This window comes from Phascolarctos cinereus, unplaced genomic scaffold (assembly GCF_003287225.1).
Source record: "Phascolarctos cinereus isolate Bilbo 61053 unplaced genomic scaffold, phaCin_HiC Scaffold_8;HRSCAF=390, whole genome shotgun sequence".
Classification (NCBI taxonomy): Eukaryota; Metazoa; Chordata; class Mammalia; order Diprotodontia; family Phascolarctidae; genus Phascolarctos; species Phascolarctos cinereus.
In genome coordinates, this window is record NW_027556291.1 from 12,566,443 (window position 1) to 12,585,946 (window position 19,504).

The 19,504-nt window shown below is 36.6% G+C and overlaps 1 protein-coding gene across 3 annotated transcripts in view; it reads right to left on the reverse strand.

Annotated features, from left to right (window-relative positions):
* DIAPH2 (diaphanous related formin 2) overlaps positions 1-19,504 on the reverse strand; it is an 817,355-nt gene that overhangs the window by 640,306 nt on the left and 157,545 nt on the right. For all 3 annotated transcript variants that reach the window (XM_078147949.1, XM_078147948.1, XM_078147947.1), the window contains one exon: positions 1,515-1,654. In XM_078147949.1, the coding sequence (XP_078004075.1) occupies positions 1,515-1,654 (140 nt within the window). The remainder of the gene's footprint in view (positions 1-1,514; positions 1,655-19,504) is intronic.

The window sequence follows — 19,504 nt, forward strand, 5'->3', positions numbered from 1 at the left end:
TCTAGACAAAAATCAATGGATTTGTTTATATGCAGCCAAGATTTTGTGGAACAAAAAGTTATATCTCCAAAAATAAAAAAAGAAACAAAATGGAAGAAAATATTGGTAGTGGATATATAATAAAACAGTGGGCCAAGCAAAATCTAGAAGAAACTGATACAGATCTATACCAGTGTGGTAAAGTCACTGCATCTTCCTCATCTGCATTTGTCTCCTCCCCAATAAATGATGGTCAAATTATATCAACAATTAACAAGGAGGAAATATGACTAGCTAACAAGCACATGAGAAGACATTCAAAATGCCCCAAAATCAGAGAAACATACATCAAAACTTTATAACATCAGTTCACTGACAAAAAGAGCAAAAACGGGGAAAATCTAATGTTGGCAGAGCAGTGGAAGAATAGGAACTCAGATACACTGTTGCTGGAATTATAGGCTAGTGCAGACAGCGTGGATAACAATATAGCAAAGTGCAATGCCACAAAATTAAACATATATTTCAATCCAGCAATCCAACGGCTGGGACTCCATGTCAAACCAATCATAAAAAGGGGGAAATGACCTATAGGTACAAACATATTAATAGATACTGTACGAATAAGAAAACGACTTATGTGTCTAATAACAGGAGAAATTATGGAATTTCCTGTAATTTATTGTTGTACCATTAAATGTGATAAATATGAAGAAAATAAAGAAGTAGCACAGGACTGCTTACTAGGACCTGTCTGTGTGAGCCTGGCAGTTACTTCACAGCCCTGTATCTCAAGTTTCCTCGTCTGCCAAATGTGGAGGTTTGACAAATGACCTCGGAGGTCACTTTCAGCTCTTGATCTATGATCTTCTGAGCCCTGAGGAGAGGCAGAGCGCAGTCAGAAAGACCAACACTGTAGGTGCACTGACTGAAACCACAGAAAAGGAAAAGGGAAAAGAAGAAAAACAAAGACAAGAAAAACGGGCTCTGTGATGGCAAGCAGTCTCTCAGCATGTTTGTTGCTGTGAGCTCATATTTTGGGAGAAGGCTGACTAAAGGTTAAGGGTCTTGGGGAAGATTTGAACCTTTTTTCTATATGTTTAATTGTTTTTGGTGATGGCTGTTAAGATGTTAATAGAAAAAAAAATTAATAACCAGCAATGAAATGAAAGGGGAAAAAAAACACTTAACTATATATGCTATTATTCCAAAATAATGCTAAATTATTTTGGAAATTATTCCAGAAATCAAACTATTCATTTTGTAAATTGCCAACAATAAACAAAATCCTCTCATAATTTTAAAATGTTAACTGAATTTGCACATTTATATATGTTACTTTAAAAAAAGTAAAGGATAATTTCATTTGCTTGATTCTTAAATCAATATTGAAATGCATTAACCATTGTCAGTTTCCAGCCTAATAACTCAAGTTGTTCAAATAACAAGAAAATCAATTATATCTAAAAACACACATATGTAACATCAATACTTATAATTAGGGAAAATTCTTTTCGAAAATGTGAAGGACATACCTGACAGGATTACTGGTTAAGGACACCCTCAAAGATTCGAGGCAGTTAAGGAGTTTCTCTTCTGAGATGCCAGACCGTAATTCATGGATATATTCTTGGGAAGATAAGGTACATTCATGCTTGCTATTTTTCAGTCCTCCCTACAAAGGTGAAGACATTATTTTAGGCCAGAGTAAGAAATAAATTACTATAACAACACAGGAAATACTTATGCATATGATTATGTTATTTCATCACACAACTACAGAGAATGTTAGGCATACACGGAGGAGGTTTTTAATGCATATTTTGGGGTTGTTGACTATTTAATACGAGTCTGATGATGTTATGTGCCTGAGAACATCTTAATCACTACATTTCAAAGAGAAAATCATGGATAACGTTTTCAGTCTGACAGAGAATGTGGACACCGACTCTACATAAAGTGACAATATACTCTCTAAAGTGCTTGGATGAACAAATCCAGGTTTAACATTAGTCTGTCTCTGCTTCTGAAAAGTCTATCTTATTATTTTTGTAGGTTAAGAGACTTCCACTATTATTCAGTAAGATACAGAGGAGGAAATGTGATTAATATAAAACATTTATATACAGGCCAAATGCATTCATTTAAATATGCCAGAAGTCAAGGTGATTTATCAAAAGTAACATGCCATCTGAAAATTTATAAAGCAAAAAGCAAACTTTTTCAGTTCCAATTCAAACAAAATTTATTATGTGTTTAACTCTGTGCAACGCATTGTGGTAGGTACTGGTATAAAAAAGCAAAGACGAAACAATACCTGTCCCCAAGGAGCTTATGGTCTAGTGGGAAGCAACATCATGTACACAGATATTATACATGTAAATGTGTAGATACAGACATAGATATATAGATATTGATGATATAGACAGATATAGGTATAGGTATAGACATACGGACATCTATATTATATATACATACACACACACACATACAGAGGCAGCTAGGGTATGCAGTGGAGAAAATGCTGGGCCTGGAGTCAGGAAGACCTGAGTTCAAATCCAGCCTCAGCCACTTACTAGCTAAATACTCCTCAACAAGTCACTTCATGGCTGTCTGCCTCAGTTTCCCCATCTGTAAAATGGGTACCATTATAATAGCACTTCTCTCACAGGATAGTTGGACCAAATGAGATAATATTTGTAAAGTGCTTAGCACAGTGTCTAGAACACAGTAGTTGTTTAATAATGCTTATTTCCTTCCTTTTTTCTTATATGGACACACAAAGTAAATATGCCTTGTGAAAATGGAAGCAAGGGAGAACATTAAAAAAGAAGAGAATGAGGCAAAGCTGCAAATAGAAGGTGACATCTGGGCCTTGAAGGGACTTAGAGACTGTAGGAAGTCAGAGGCAAAGAGAGAGGTTGTTCTGAGCAAGGGAGACATGTAATACAAAGTCATGAAGACAGAAGATGGAATGTCATGAATGGGAAGCATTCCCAGCCCATCTGGCAGAGGGAGAGTGTGGCAGAAGCCACATGTACTAATCTGGTTTGGAACCACTACAGTTAGTCCCCATGAGCAGCTGGAAATTCACCAGATAAGCCCTAAGTTTCCTAAAAACCAACAAAACCATTGTCAAGGAAGACTTATTAAGTACTATTTGCTGTGCTCAGTACTGAGGATACAGAGACAAGAAAACACAAATGAATCAGTCCCTGCCCTGAAACAGTTTAGGTTCTACTGCGGGGGGGGGGGGGTTGTTGCAGAAAAACATTAAGAATGTGACACAGACATGTACATAGAGAATGGCCCCGAGATTCAAGGCTTTTAAGTGACTGATATGACTTCACAGTCATGAAATCCAGTGCAAGAAGAGTTGGGCACCTCAAGCTTAAAGGACTCACCCACTGCCACGTGAACAAAACCAAAATACAGAAATCATTAAATTGAGATATAAAAACTAGGGACTGGGTTTTTTTTTGAACTAACAAAATAGATACAGAGAAACCTAGAAAACGTGTTATGAATTGGTACAGAGTAGACTGAGCAGGACAGGACAATAATGTATATAATAACTACAACACTGTAAAGTAAATTAAGAATTTCTATCAATGCAATAATCATTCACGACTCCAGAAGACAATACTAATCATGCTTGCCACCTCTTAACACAGAGATGCTGGACTAGGTGTGCAGAATGAGAAATGGTTTTGAAGACATGACCAATGTGTGTGTTTGTTTTGCTCAATAATATGCATTTGTTACATGAGACGACTTTGAGGTCTGTTATTTGGATTTGGGGGGGGGGTCTTAGTAACAGAGACACAAAAAAGAGAAAAGAACATCAATGAAAGTGTAAAAACAGACAAGAAAAGAGCAGAAGGGAATTCAGAGAGAGATAAAGACAAGCAAGACAATTTGAGAACTACAATGTTAAATTTATTATACTCTTTTAAAAAAAGTTGTACATAAGAGATTTACAGTTTTACATACAATCCTTTTTCTGTTCTTTATGTAATGTACTGACCCTTTCATACGGGACCAGTTTGGTCGCTGAAAGGGGAAGGAGTATTTGTATAAAGGAAAATGATAAAAATCCACCTGTGAAGAAAAATGGGTAAGATAAAATAGGAGGAGCAACACAGACTTTTCTGAGAACCATTGAGAGGACAAGCCCTTAAATCGATGTACTACCAGGATCTCTTGGGAGATCGAGTTATGAGCCAGGCAATGACAGCTTTATGGTCCGTGTGGCCCTTCAGGTTTGCAAAGCACTTGACATATGTTATCTCAACTGATCCTCACAAAAACTCGAGGTAGGTGCTACTGTTAGCCCCATTTTTACAGATGAAGGAACTGAGGCAGAGTCAAAGTGATTTGTCAAGGGCCACAGCTTAGAAGTGTTTGAGGCCAGATTGGAACTCAGGTCTTCCTGCCTCTAAATCTAGTGCTCTATCCATGCGGCCATGTAGAGCTGCTTTAAAAACAAACAACCAACCAAACGAAAAACAACATTTTTAGAAAGTTAAAGTTTCTAATTGAAAAAAATTTAAGTCAAACAACTGTCTGGGAACCATGGGAAGATTAAATAAAGACTGTTGGGTTCATACCCAACAAAGACGGATTTATTTCCTGAGTTTCACCTCATAAGGGAAAGGTTTCCCTCCCTGTGAAATCCATACATGCCAGCATGAGTGCAGAATGGGTGAGCAGGACCGTCCCAAAGGAGTGGGAATTCATGCCATACTTGGCCTACACTTGCATATGGAAAAGACCATGTTTGATAATGGTTAACAAGTTCATAATAATAATTTTTAAAGATATTTTAGATGACTAAAAAAAGGTGTAGGTGAGCAGCGATAAGGGTCTGAAAAAAGAGGCCAGCCATGTGAGTAGAGGGAAGTAGACAGAGGTGCCAGATGTAGAAACAGAAAGACCTGTTAACTGATCAGTTATGTTGGGTGAAGGAGAACGAAAAGCTGAAGACACTGCCAAGTTTATGAACCTGGGAAACTAGAAAAATGGTAGTAACTTAGAAAGAATTAAGAAAGTTTGGAAGAAAGTTGGGTTTGAAGGGAAAATAATGAGTCCTCTTTTAGACATGCTGAATTTGAGATGTCTCCAGGACATCGACCTTGAAATACTCAATAGGCAGCTGATGCTGTGTGATGAAGGCTCAGGGGAAAGACAGCAGTTGGTTATATAGATCTGTGAATCATCTGCACGGTGATGACGAAATCCCTGGAACTGAACAAAGTCACAAATGGCAAGGGTATATAGAGAGAGCCCAGGATGGAATGCAGGGGAACACCTATACCTGAAGGATTTATCCATGATTATAGTGTGACTGCATTTCTCCTAAAGTCCATATTTTATTTCATTGCTACTAACTTATAATATAATATATAGGATTGAGAACTGAAAGGAGTCTTAGAGATCATCTAGCCTAACCTCAATTTTACTGCTGAGGAAACTGAGAACTAAATAAATTAAATCATTTACACACGGCCACACAAGTAGCAGGACCAGAATCTTAAACTAAGGTCCCCTCTGACTCTAAGTCCAAAATGCTCTTCCTTATTTCATTACATAAGCAGCCAAAGACGGAAAGGATAGTAAGCATTAATGAATTTATGAATCCAATACTGCCAATCCCACACATGCCCACAGTCTAGGCAGATGGCAGAATGAGATTGGTTGACTTGAAACATTTTCAGTAGGTCACATATCACAAGTATATATACTAGATAGGACTTAAGAAACATTAAGTTTTACTGAGTTATACAAAGGAGGAAACTAAGGCCCACAACATTTCAATGATTTATTCAAGACTTCACAACTATTCTGCAGCAGACCTTGGAATGGATCCCACAGGCAGTCCAGTGCACAATGAGCCTACACTGCTTCACCATGTTCAATTATAAAAAATTATATACATACATATATATATATATATATATATCATAATATATAATTTTTAAACCTCTGTCACAAAAAAAAACAAGGGATCTGAGCTTAATCAATAAGGTTAAAGATTTTTATAAGGTCACCTAATAGCAAAGAAATACAATAAATTAAAGTCTAGCTATTTTTACCAGGGCTGTAATACAAGACTGGCTTCTTATTAACATCCTGTTCTGATACTTAACAAAGGAAACAACCAGATAATGGATGGATAATAATGGAAATTTTAATTAGCTGCTCTGTATGAGATTAATGAAAATTACCACTGTGCCCATTTGATCTTTAAAAAATAATGCAGACAAAGTTAGCAATTAGTATATATCATGCTTTTCCAAAGCTAGGTGAACAAAAAGCTTTCCTTATTTGAAGCTATTCCATAATTTGGAAATTATTAGGATAAAGGTATTTGTCAGCATAATAATATGTATACTTTTACATTATAGCACACAAAGAACCTAAAGGTATCTGGGGTCAACTGAGTAATCCTTTTTGATTAACTTAATTTCTGACTCAGTATGTTAATGGCAAATCCTATAAAAACAAACAACAATATTCTCATGGAAGGAAGGTTCTTAAGTTTGGATTACTTCTGATTTTAGATTGAATTATTCTGAGCAAGAACATACTCCTCTACTGTAAATGCAGATTTACAATCGGGGGAAAGCCTTCATATTTTTAACCTTTAGATATTTCTTCTATCAAAATTAACTAAAAGGTATTTAACAAAATCAGATTCCATTGAATTTGTTAGTTTAAATAGTCATTATTTGGTAAAGGAAAATTCAGCTTTAAAATGTATTCTCCCAGAAGGAGTCTCATATGTTAAAATCTGCACATGGTAAAATCACATGCGGGTCCATGAAAAACACACCAGAGATCATTTTGTTCTATTATTTTCAAATTAACATAAAATAGGGAGCCATCTGCTAGCCAAAGGTAACTTCCAATGTCCTGAAGTGGGCTCCACACAAATGGAATCTAATTGCAAGGGTACACTGTACATGGTGAGGTGTTTCAGCCACTCCAGGCTGAAGATGATACTGTACTGACTACATTAAACCCTGGAATGCCATGTGAGGCCTGTGGAAGCCATATGGGAGGACATAGGAGAGAGTGAGATCATACCAATGTGGGGAAATACAATGCATAATGAGCTATTGTCTATTCATTGGTTTGGTCAGCTACAATAGTACACAAAGAAAGTTGTTATCAACAACAGGGTTCTCTTTAAATCCCTCCAAACCCAGCACAGTGCCTGGCATCCAGCCAACAATGTTGTGAACAATGTGATCCATGGGATAGCTGCAGTTCCCACAATCCACTTCATCACTGCCCTATTTAAGAGAGAGGAATAATACTATAAGTATCACTAGCAAGGTAAATAGAGATAATGAATCTGCACATTCCAGACCTTTGTACTTGAAAATTTCATCAAGTAAACGATCAAATACTATATCTGTTCTTCAGAAAATGGACAACGGTCCATCCTATCACATTTTAGGGTGTGGGAATAAGAGATAAAACTATTATATGTAAATGAAGCCCGAAGACAATCTCCCCAAAAGTGCTTATTTTAGTTTCCACCTCAACATCTAATCTTTTCAGTAAGTGTTAATGTGTAAAACTGACCAGCTTAAATTTCATTTACTTAATCCCCCACTTATGTGCCAGTGTAATAGATATTCAATAACAAAAAAAAAATGACCCAAAATGAGGCAACACAAGAAAAACAAGAGACCTAGATAATGTAGAAACTAAATATTAAACCTCAGAACACTGGAAGCCAACTATCTATCTAATTATCCATCTGGTGACAATATATGTACATAAATACATGTATATATACCTGTCTTTATACGTGAGTATATATGTATGATTCAAACACAAAATGAATTTCAAATGCTTTGCCAAGTGTAATAACAATAATTTTTAGTACTTTCTACATAGGCCTAGAAAAAATTATGAAATCCGTATGGAGTAACAACAGGTGAAGAATCTCCAAAAAAAATGGCAAGGAAGGGAGATTATCAGTCAGTAGCAGATGTCACATTGCAATAAAAGCAATAATCTTTAGTGATTTGGTACCAGTTTAAAAAAAAAAAGAAAAGAAAAAGGTTGATCAATAGAACAGCATAGTATCAAAGAGAGAAGCATAGTGTTTGATAAATCCAAAGACTTTATTTTCTAGGATTCACAATTTGACAAAAACTGCTGGGAAAAGTACAACCTGGCAAAAACTAGGTTCAGACCAATACCTCATACCATACACCAAGATAAGTTGCAAATGTATACAGCTTCTATATATAAAAGGCCACATCATAAAAAAATTAGAGAAATAAGGAAGAAATTACCTCTCAGATTTACAGATACAGGAAGAGTTCATGACTAAAAAAGCAATGAAAGCCTCACATGAGATAAAATGGAAACATCTGATTATATAAAATTTAAAACATTTCACACAAATAAATCTAATTCAGGAAAAAAAATGAGAAGAGAAACAGGTAACTGGGGAAAAAAAAACCTTTGCCACAAGTTCCTCTGATAAGGGTCTCACATTCAAGTCATGTAAGGAAATGATTCAAATTTATAAGACTAAAATCCATTCCCCAATTGATAAACAGAGGATATGTATAGGCAGATTTTAAAGGAAGAAATTCAAGCTATCAATAGTCATAGGAAAAAACGTTTTATATCACCAATAATCAGAGAAATGAAAATTAAAGCAACTTTGAGGTACATTACAGCACACTACTGGTTAAGCTGCAAACTGGTCTAGTCTTTCTGGTAAGCAATCTGGAATGATGCCTAGAAAGTTACCAAACTCTGTCATATTCTTTGATCCAACTATACCACTAGTAATCCTATACATATATCAAAGAAATCAAGGAAAAGGATTCAGATGTACAAAAATATTTATAGTACCTCTTTCTGTGACAGACCAAAACTGGAAACTATGGGGGTGTACTCCTATTGAGGAAAGGCTAAGGAAATTACAGTCTATGAATGCAATGGAATATTATTATGCCATAACAAATAATGAAATGGCTAATATCAGAGGAAAATGGGAAGACCTCTAAGAACTGATTCAAAGTGAAGTGGGCAGAACTAAAAGAACACTTCATACAATGATGACAGTGTTATAAGGACTTTAGAACTCTGATCAATGCAATGATAAACCACAAGTCCAAAATAATGAAGATGAAACAGACTACTTACCTCCTACCAGAGAGGCGTTTAAACTTAAAATACAGGAATATATATTTTCAGACGGCTAATGTGGGAACTTGTTTTGGCAGACTATGCAGCTACACATTAAGGACTTTGTGGTTTTTTTAGAGTTTTTTCCCCTCAATGTTGTTGAGGTAGGGAAGGGATAATGGGAAGGACAGGTTATTTTTTAAAAATACTTGTTAATTGAAAAAATAAAGATAATAAACTAAAGAAACAAACCTTCCCCAACATACCCAAGAAGTGGTCATCCAATCTTTGTCTGAAGTCCTCCAATGAGGGGGGAACAAAACATCTGCCATTTAGGAATGTTCTAATTGTTAGAAAGATTTTATTGACTTTGAGTCTTGAAAAGGACTTCTTTACAAATCAATAGCTTTCTATATCTGACTACTAAATACTAAAGAGCTGTTGATGAAACATAGCTTACCCTGGTGATTACTAAGAGGCAAAATGGTTCTTTTCAGCTCAACACCCTTATTCCACAAGGCCCAAAACATTAAGAAATGTGCCAGATCTTTAGTAATTAAAACTACACCAAAAAGAAAAGATGGAAACATGTCCCAAAGAAAGTTTATAATTGTAAAAAAAAAAAAAAAGCAGAGGGACAACTTCCCTTGTATTATAGGCTTTAAGATAGAGGGGCTCCTATATGTTATGTCCCTTCATAGTGTATAGCCCAAAGAGGTCAAAGACTGAAATAATAGCTCATACATTCCAAAATATTCATAACAATACTTTTGGGAATAGCCAGAAAAAAATGGAAACAAAGTATATACCAATCAAGTTGGGAATGGCTAAATAATGGCATATTATTAAATATTGCTTCACACAAGAAACAATAATATTGTGAAATGTTGCTGTATATAAACAAGTTTCTGAATAATAATTCAAAAAAATTGGAAGACTTGGGTGAACTGATACAAAATGAAGTAAAGAGAATAAAGGGAATGATATACAGAATAGCTATAGTAATATAAACAAAACGATAATTAAAAGAATATTCAATTATGAATAACTACAATGACCAATTTTGACCAATGAGGGAGAACAGAGGTAAGAGACTACAGGTGTGAGAACTATACTACAAAAGTCACTAAACTGCATACTCTTTGACCTACTGACACCACAACTAAGCCTATATCCCAAAGAAATCAAAGAAAGAAGAAACTGATTCATATATACAAAAATACTCTGTAGCAGCTATTTTTTGTAGCGACAACTTGAAACTACAAAGAGGCCATCAGCTGGGGAATGACTTAATAAATTATGGGATATGAGTGGACTAGAAAGCTATTGTGCCAGAAGAAATGATGAAAGGTTGGGATAGACATGATAAAAGGTTTTTCAGAGAAATCTGGCAAGACTTGTATGAACTAATCAGAACCAGGAGAATGATTTATACAATAAAGATATAAAGATAAATGGCTTTGAAAGATATAAGTCTGATCAAGGCATTATTCAAGAAGGATTACAGAGGACTGATGATCTTCTGACAGAGAGTGGATACATTCATGATACTGCATCTTATATACGATTTCGGGCATAAATAATGAAGGGATCTGTTGTGCCTAACTACGAATATTTGCAACAAGGGTTTTGTATTGTTTTTAAATTGGGGTGTGTAGCGGGGAAAGGGGCCCACACTGCTGGTGGAGGGAGAGAAAATACATGCATGTTAATTGAAAAGTTAATTTAAATGACAGAGAGACTGTAGTTGTGGAAAACTGCATACATTGTTGGATGTATTTACTGTGTCAGTTTGCATAACTGTTTTTCATTATTACAAGGAAGAGGTTCAGTTGGGAGGGCTCAGAGGAGAGATATTTGGAAAGGACTCTGACCTAAAAACAAATTTATTTTTAAAAAGCTTCTCTCCATATTATTTATGTGTCATTATTATTATTAAACATTTAAAAAATATAAAATTCTAGTGGCAGTTTTCTCCTGACACACAAAAGTTGCCTCCTTGATCATTTTAGATTGTGAAAGACATTTTAATGAAACTCAAGTCAAATAAAAAAATAAGGCAGATATTGCACAGATACAATTCCATAAAATAAATGAAAAGATATATATATACTTAAATCCAGAAATTGTATGATGAATAATATATACTGTGTCAAGAATAACTTAATTCTGATGATGGCATATTTGATTAAACATATTGGAAAAAATGGAAGTAAATATTTCAAGTGATGAAGAAATATTTTTCATATACACAACTCATATTGCATTTTTCTGCTGTTTTCTAAAGTAAGGTAATTCAGTTGCCTTGGCCACTATACCAAGGAGCCTAAAGCCAAATCCTCCATTCTAAAAGGAATTCATCGGGTTAGCATGCCTCCAACTTCTTGGTAGGTAGTGGCAAATATGTTGATTTGTTGTGCTTGCTTAATTGTTACAAGAGAAAATTCAGTGGGGGTGTGGGGTAGGGCAAGGAGTCATTGGGAAGTGACAAGGTTTGTTTTTTCAAACATTAATGAAAGGCTTTAAGAGGAAAAAAAAAGAGAATTGCTAGCTTCAAACCAGAAAAGAGCTTTCAATGTGATATCCCACTACCTCCACTCCAAGCAGCTATTTGGCCAATGCTTCAAGAGGCAGGCAGAGGGTGGCTCAGGATAAACTACATTGAGAGTCAAATGTTACTTCAGTGTTTCAAATCTGAGGGAGAGGAATGTAGTACAATGAGTAATTCTGGCACAAGGAAAACAAGAAAGAAACAAGATTATCTCCATCTTCACTTATTCTCTCTAACATGAATCTAACATAGATCTAACATGGAAAATATACTCTCTAATTCTCCTCCCATCCTTTTTAAAGTCCTTACATTTCTACCAGACTTTGTTGGGTATACTCCATTTTTGGCCAGGAATCTGTCATCCCTGTATTGCAAACCATGGTTCAGAAATCTAAATCCCATTCTTAGACTCCAAGTTCTTTCCAAATTAATTTTTCTCTTCTGCGTCCCTTGCATTCAGTTGGTAACAATGAGCAAAATATATGTGCCCCTGTGGTCTCCAGTTTCTTGACCAAGACTTCATAATCACTGGCTACATTTGTCAGGCTGTCTCTGCAAATGTAATTCGTGCCTACAAGAGACAACGTAACAAGTGTCATCCATTTTATAATCTTGGGCAGCTTTCTATTAGGTCCTGGACACATACACATTCACAGGAAGACAACAATAGAAAGACAACGTACCCAGCCTCCTATGTAGTTATGGGCCAAAATACCCATCTGCAATGTCTCTCCAAGGCAGATACATCATTTATAGTTTCCTTAAGCTTTTCTTGATTTGTTTTTATTAAGTAATTTATCTCTACTACAGAGAGCAAATTTTAATAGTCTTACAATACACAGTAAATTGTACAAAATATAGTTTTTCCAAAGCCTTACCCTAACGGGAAAAGGCAACCAGCTAAGTACATGGCTGAACTATTATTATCCAAAGTAACTCTGTAATAGTATAATCATGACATAATAGATATAGACCTGGCATGAAAATCAGGAAGACCAGGGTTCAAGTTTCAACTCTGACATGTATTGGCTATATGACCCTGGGCAAGTCACTCTAACTTCTCAACATACTAGGCTAGAGGCACCAAATTCATCAACTCTGCGCTCCAGATTAAATGCATCATATGAACCATAGTTCATAATGATGATAATCAAAAAACTCGGCAACATGACCCATTTCGTGTGACTATTCATGCGCCTGTCTATTGGCTAGTAGCATTTTACCCCCACAGGCATAAATGATCATTTTCAAAACAAGAAATAGCATCCTATTTTTATAAAATAATTATTTTAAAAACACTTTCTTTACAGATGACATTTTTCACTTAATATTGCAGGCTGATCATCTGCTTCTCAGTGAGAAGAAAACACAAAGACGTCCACAATTTAACACATATACCCCCTAAAAGCCTCCATTTCTCATCTCTCTATCACCCAAAGTAGAATGTAGGAGATATTAATTATCCCCAACAGTCATGTTAAGATAATTAGGCCCAGTTTGTTAGTAATGTCATTATAAACTTCCTTCCAGAATTGACTATATGCCTTTCAGGCATACAAATATATTCAGTAAGGGTCTTAGAAGGCAAAGAGTATAGCTCATGATTTTTTAATGTAGATGTTTATTTTCCGAAAAAAACAACAATTTATGCTACATCAGTCAGATGTATACTGCCAAGTCCACATTTCTTCAAAGAGAAGGAAAAAAATAACCAACACCATCTGGAGTTAAGAGCATTAATGTGTCATTCAGATAGTCTCAACTGGTAGACTTCAGGGTAAAATTCTACAAAGAAGAAGTTGCTTTAATGTGTAGTTTGGGGGGAAATAGGAACTCTTTCAGAATAAGAAATCTAACTCTCATAAGGAAAATTGGAAATTCAGAGTACATTTTGGCAAGTACCAATACAAAGACTCATTTACTGACTCACAGACCTTTATGAGATACTTACCCCTCTTGAAGGCATTGTGGTGGATAGACACCATAAGGTATGTAGGAGGGGTAAGATGTGGTTCTTGCCACAATAATCCAATAACAAGAAAGCTTCGCTCTTCACTGATTATCACAAATCTTAACTGATCTATCAGAAATCCAAAGGCTCAGGGCAGCAAACATAGCATCACAGATTTGCAACCAGAAGAGCTAATAGAGGCCTTCTAGTCCAACCCCATCATTTTATCGATGTGGAACTGAAGACAAGAGAAAGGAAGTGACTTTCCTAGGTTCCAAGAGCTAGTAATGTCTGAAGCAGCATTTGAACTGAGCTCTTTTCACACCAAGTCCAGTGCTCTAGCTGTTCCAGCATACTGCCATATCCAAGGCCTCACAAATACCTAATCACAGGGTGATGATTCCAAACCAGATCCTTTAACTACAAATGCAGCTCTCTTTACTACACAGGGAAGCCTAGTGCCTGTTCTAAATGCAGGGTATGCCTCACCCCCCTAAAACCTCCGCAGGACGCTATGGAAGTGATTCTGAGTTTTAAGTCAGTTTGGCCCATGTGACCATCTGACCACTAAGCCTCTTTTGTTGGATCTTCAGACCACTTCATACAGATCTCCTACTAGGCTCTATCTTGGGCCCTTTTCTCTGCTTTCTTTACCATTTGTTTCTTGTTCATATCATGAGTTTCCATGGATTAACTGATCATTTCTATACAGATGACTCCCAAATCTATAACTTTCTTCCTGAAATACAGTCTTGCTTCAAAAATTGCCCACAGAGGGGCAGCTAAGTGGTACAGTAGATAGAGTAGCGGCTCTGGAGTCAGGAGGACCTGAGTTCAAATCTGGCCTCAGACTTACCAGATGTCTGACCCTAGGCAAGTCACTTAACCTCAGTTGCCACAAAAACAAAGACAAAAAATCCCCGCACACAGGACATCTCCACATGGAAGTTTCATCAGCATCTCTAACACAGTATGTCCAAAATGTAACTCCTATTTCCCACTAAAACCAACCCTTCTCCAAATTTCCTTTTTCTATCAAGGGCCCCCATAATCTTCCTAGTCATCTAGGTTTACAACCTATGAGTTATCTTTGACCTTTCTCTGTTCTTCACCCCCATCCACAAAATCCAATCCTTCAGCACTCTTTGTCGATTCTATCTCCACAGTATTTCTCACATGTCTGTTTCCTTTGCTCTACTCAAATAGGCACTACCATACAGAGGTGTATGACTTACTTAGGAAGGGAAAGGAAGAAGCATTTATATAGCAGTTACTATGCATCAGGTAATATGCTAAGCATTTTTTATAAATATTATCTTATTTAGTCTTCACAACAACCCTGAAAGGTAAGACTATTATTACCTCCATGTCATAGTTGAGGAAACAGAGGCAGACCAGTTAAATGAGTTGCCAAGGATCACAAAGCTAGTAAGTTTCTGGGTCCCATTTGAACTCAGATCTTCCTGACTGCAGGCCTGGTGCTCTAGTCACTGCGCCACTAACTCAGAGCAAACAATAATTTTGTCATGGCTGCATTTTGTCATAGAAATCATTGTGTATTTCTGTGACTCTAGGCTGACCAGGAAATAACCATGACCAATGAACTATGGGCTGCTTTCCTCACCTTTATTCAGCTCTCTAAAAGTACTGGCTTTTAAGGCACACACATTTATTTCATTGCTCTCTTTTGCTGTATTTTTAATTTTGTGGTTTAAAAGAAAGATATTACTGCAAAGGATCACAAAAGTACCTCTTAAAGAGTCTATTTCAATGAACTTTAGATCTGTTGCAAAAGTTGGTAGTGTGGAAAGGTAAAAAATTTGAAGATAATTCAAAGCCACTTTGGAAACGGATTAGCCTCACAAAACCACAAAGGAAAGTGCAATAAAAAAAAAAAGAAAAGAAAAGAAAAATGAAAGAGTGCAAGGGAGAAGAATAGCAAATAGACCAATCAGACAAAGAACCACTAACTACAGCTATGAAGAAAAACTGTGGCACGGGCAAAACAATTGAAGAATGAGAAGACTGAAGACTGAAAAAGGGTAATTTTCACTTATGACACTTACTTTTTCCTTCAGAGTTCTATCAAAATCTTTGCCAGAAGAAGTACAGATGAGTCAATGCCCGAGCATTTCATCTTTACCAACAAATTGTTTTGAGGATTATTTTTAAACTTTCAGGTGGTCCTAGAAATCGAATGTCTACTGAGGGAAGAAGGGATTCTGATAAATATATCGCTATACTGAGAAACAGAATTCATCCTGATTACATCCAAATTTCCAGATGGAGATGGACTATATCAACCTGACCTAGCAGCACACCATATATCATGAAAGGTTAAGAAATTTATTCAATAAATGGAAATGTATATGCTTTAGTGAGGTAGAAACTCATCTCATCTAAACTACATTGAAAAGTCATGGCTTATAATCAAGGCTATGCTTAGAAAAATGGACTCTGGTCATCAAAGTCATGCTTAATGTCCATTATGATATAAGTATAGATTCCTGATGAAAAACTAAAGAATGTGCAAAGGTTAATAAACTCAGCGCTAAATTGTATTAAAACAAGTGATTGCAGCAAAAGAAGAACATGTATGTAAAAAATAAGATTTATTTATATATCAATGAATTTTATTATGGGACATTGTCCCAAGTATTTCTCAGAGCATGGTGATTCAGGTCATCATCGCCTCTAACCCAACCAGTCCAACAGCCCCCTAATTGGTCTCCTAATTGGTCCAGCCTATCTTCCACCTAGCTCTCCTATTCATATTAATGAAACACGATTCTGGCCATGTCTCTGGTCTGCTCCAAAACTGACAGTGTTTCTCAGTCTGTCTTCTAAAACCCTCTACAACTCAGATCTAACCTTTCTATCAATCAATCCTTTGGTATTTATCAAGTGCCCATTATGTGAAAGGTATCATGCTAGCAAGTGGAGACATAAATACAAAGAATAAAACAATCTCTATTCATAAGGAGCTTATGTTGTAATGGAGGGACATAACATACATATTTATGCATGTGTATATATATATACATATATATACAGATATATTTATATACATGTATAATGTATATATATGTATACATGCATGTATGTATGCATCCAGCATACATATAAAATGAGCAAATATGAATATATACAAAGTAGTTTATATAAATTATAAAGACAAGTACAATTTCATTTGAAACAGAGGGCACTAGAAGTCGGGGGATCAAGAAAGGCTTAGTGAAGATGGTCATTAAACTGCACCTTAAAGGAAGAGATGGACTCTAGGAGGCAGAGAGAGGTAAGAAGATGGCACGTGACAGTTATGGGAAGGGAAGAGAACAAGCATTTATTAAGTGCCTTCTATGTGTCAGACACTGTGCTATGCACTTTACAAAATATTATTTCATTTGATGCTTGCAACATCCTATAAGGTAGGCTCCATTTTGATTCCCATTTTATAGTTAGGGAAACTGAGGCAGAAAGAGGTTAAGTGACTTGCTCAGGGTCACATATCTGGCAATTGTCCAAGGCAGGATTTGAACTTAAGTCCTCCTGTCTCCAGGCCCCGTACTCTATTCACTGTACCACTTAGCAGACTCAGTTACGTGTGATGATCAGAGCAAATGCATGGAAAGGTATCTTGTGTATGTAATGAATAGGAAAAGAACAATGAAAAGGCTACTTTGGCTGGATAACTAAGTGTGGGAAGAGGAGTAATGTTCAGTGAGGCTGGAAAGATAGGCTGGGGCAAGGCTATACAGCTTTAAAAGCTAAACAAGAGTTTCTATTTTATCCTAGAAGCAATAGGAAGCCACTGGAGATGATTGAGTAGAGGAGTCAAATTTGTGTTTAAGGAAAATCCCGGTGTAGCAGTGTGTAGGATAGACTGGAGTAGGGAGAGAGCAGAGGCAAGGAGAGCAATTAGGAGGCTGTTACAATACTCAAGGTGCGAGGTGAGAAAGGTCTGAACTAGGGTGGTAACCATGTGACTAGAGAAAGGGTTGGATATAAGAGATGTTGTGATGACAGATTTGGCAACTAATTGGAATAATAGGGTGAGACGACAGAGTGGGGAGTCCAGGATAATGTCCACATTAATTTAAGTGAGAAGTGAGGAGGATCTAAATGAATGTGGTAGCCATGTGAACAGAGAGAAGGGATTGGATAAGACAGAGACTGTGGCAATAGAAAAGGCAAAATCTGGTAGCTCACTGGCTACGTGAAGTGAGAGAGACTGGGGTGTTAAGGATGATACCCAGGTTACGTACTTGGGAAACTGGAAGGATAAGGATCCCTTCCTTCAACAATAATAGGGAAGTCTGGAAGAAGAGAGGGTTTGGAGGCAAAGAAAATGAGTTCAGTTTTAAACAAGTTAAAATTAAGATGCCTCATATTAAGTTTGAAATGTCTAATAGGTAAAAGGTGAGAGGGGACTTAAGCTCAAGGCAAATACTAAGACTGGATATTTAGTTTTGGGAGGTAAATATTGACATTAAACTCTGAAGATATAGAGATTTTCAGAGTTAAATTCATGGGAACTAATGAGGTTTCTGAGAGAAAGAGTACATAGAGGAAGAAGAGAAGAGGACCCAGAATAGAACATCAGAGAATAGTGAGGCAGCATGATATGAATGATGAGACAGCAAAGGAAACTGAGAAACAGTAACTAGAAAGGTAGGAAAATCAGGAGAGACTAATGCCATAAAAACAGAGAGGAAGAGCTGGTCAATAGAGTCAAATGCATCAAGCAGGTGGAGACAGATTATGACTGAGGGGGAAAAATCATATCTAGCAATTAAGAAATCATTGGCAAATTTGGACAGACATGTTTCACTTCAGTGATGAGGTTGGAAAGCAGACAGGATTGCTGGGAATATACTGTCATCAGAAAAAAGCCAGGTTTCAGTGAAAACTAGTAGACGGAAGATATGTGAGAGGATGAGGGTAAGGATAACAGGAAGTTCTTCCACTATGGAACCAGAATTCCAAAGGGCACAGTGGAAGAGGTAGGCAGGGTTGGAGTGACAAATGGACAGAGTTGGATTAAGGAAGATGGGGATGAGAGAATGAGAGACACTAATGCATTATGAATTCATATGTATAATGGGGTAACACATTTCTTGCATTCTCAATGGGTAGGGAAAGGGATGGAGGAGAGAACTTAGAACAAAATAAAAATTAAATTTTAAGAAGAGACTAATGCATTCAGTGTTTTTGCTGATACATAAAAATTAGCAAAAAATGATTCTATATTTTTAAATAGAGATGTTATGACAGTATCCACTCCTTAGAGGAATGCTACACAGATAAATTAGATATAGGATGTACCCTGCTTGCAGGTTTCACATACAGGAAGCTAATCTGCCTCACCTAGGGCCAAAGTTCAGAGCAATGTCTTACTCTCCTAACCCAACTCACCAAGGAAAGCTTCCCATTTCTCTCCATTTCTCCATAGACCTATACATATGATAATAGCCTTACACAGAACATCTTAACAGAGAGAGCAAATACTGTTCCAGGAACTCAAACCCAAGTGAACAAATTTTGATTTGCGCAAAGTACAATCATGAGATCATAGGAGTTGGAAGACACCTCGGAAGTTATCTAAACCAAATCCCTCATTTAACAGGGGAGAAAACTAAGGCGCAGGGAAATTAAAACAACTTCTTCAAAGTCACACAGGAAGTATCACAGGCATGATCTGAACCCAGGTGTTCTGGCTACACATCACTCTGACATAGTGCAGACAAAGGATACCAGCTGAGGGAAGAGACCACAGCTCACCACAACTCTCAAGAGTTACTTGCCTGGCAAAAACAAAGACAAGAAGCCAGACCAGCAATCCTGAATATCAATGGTTGCCT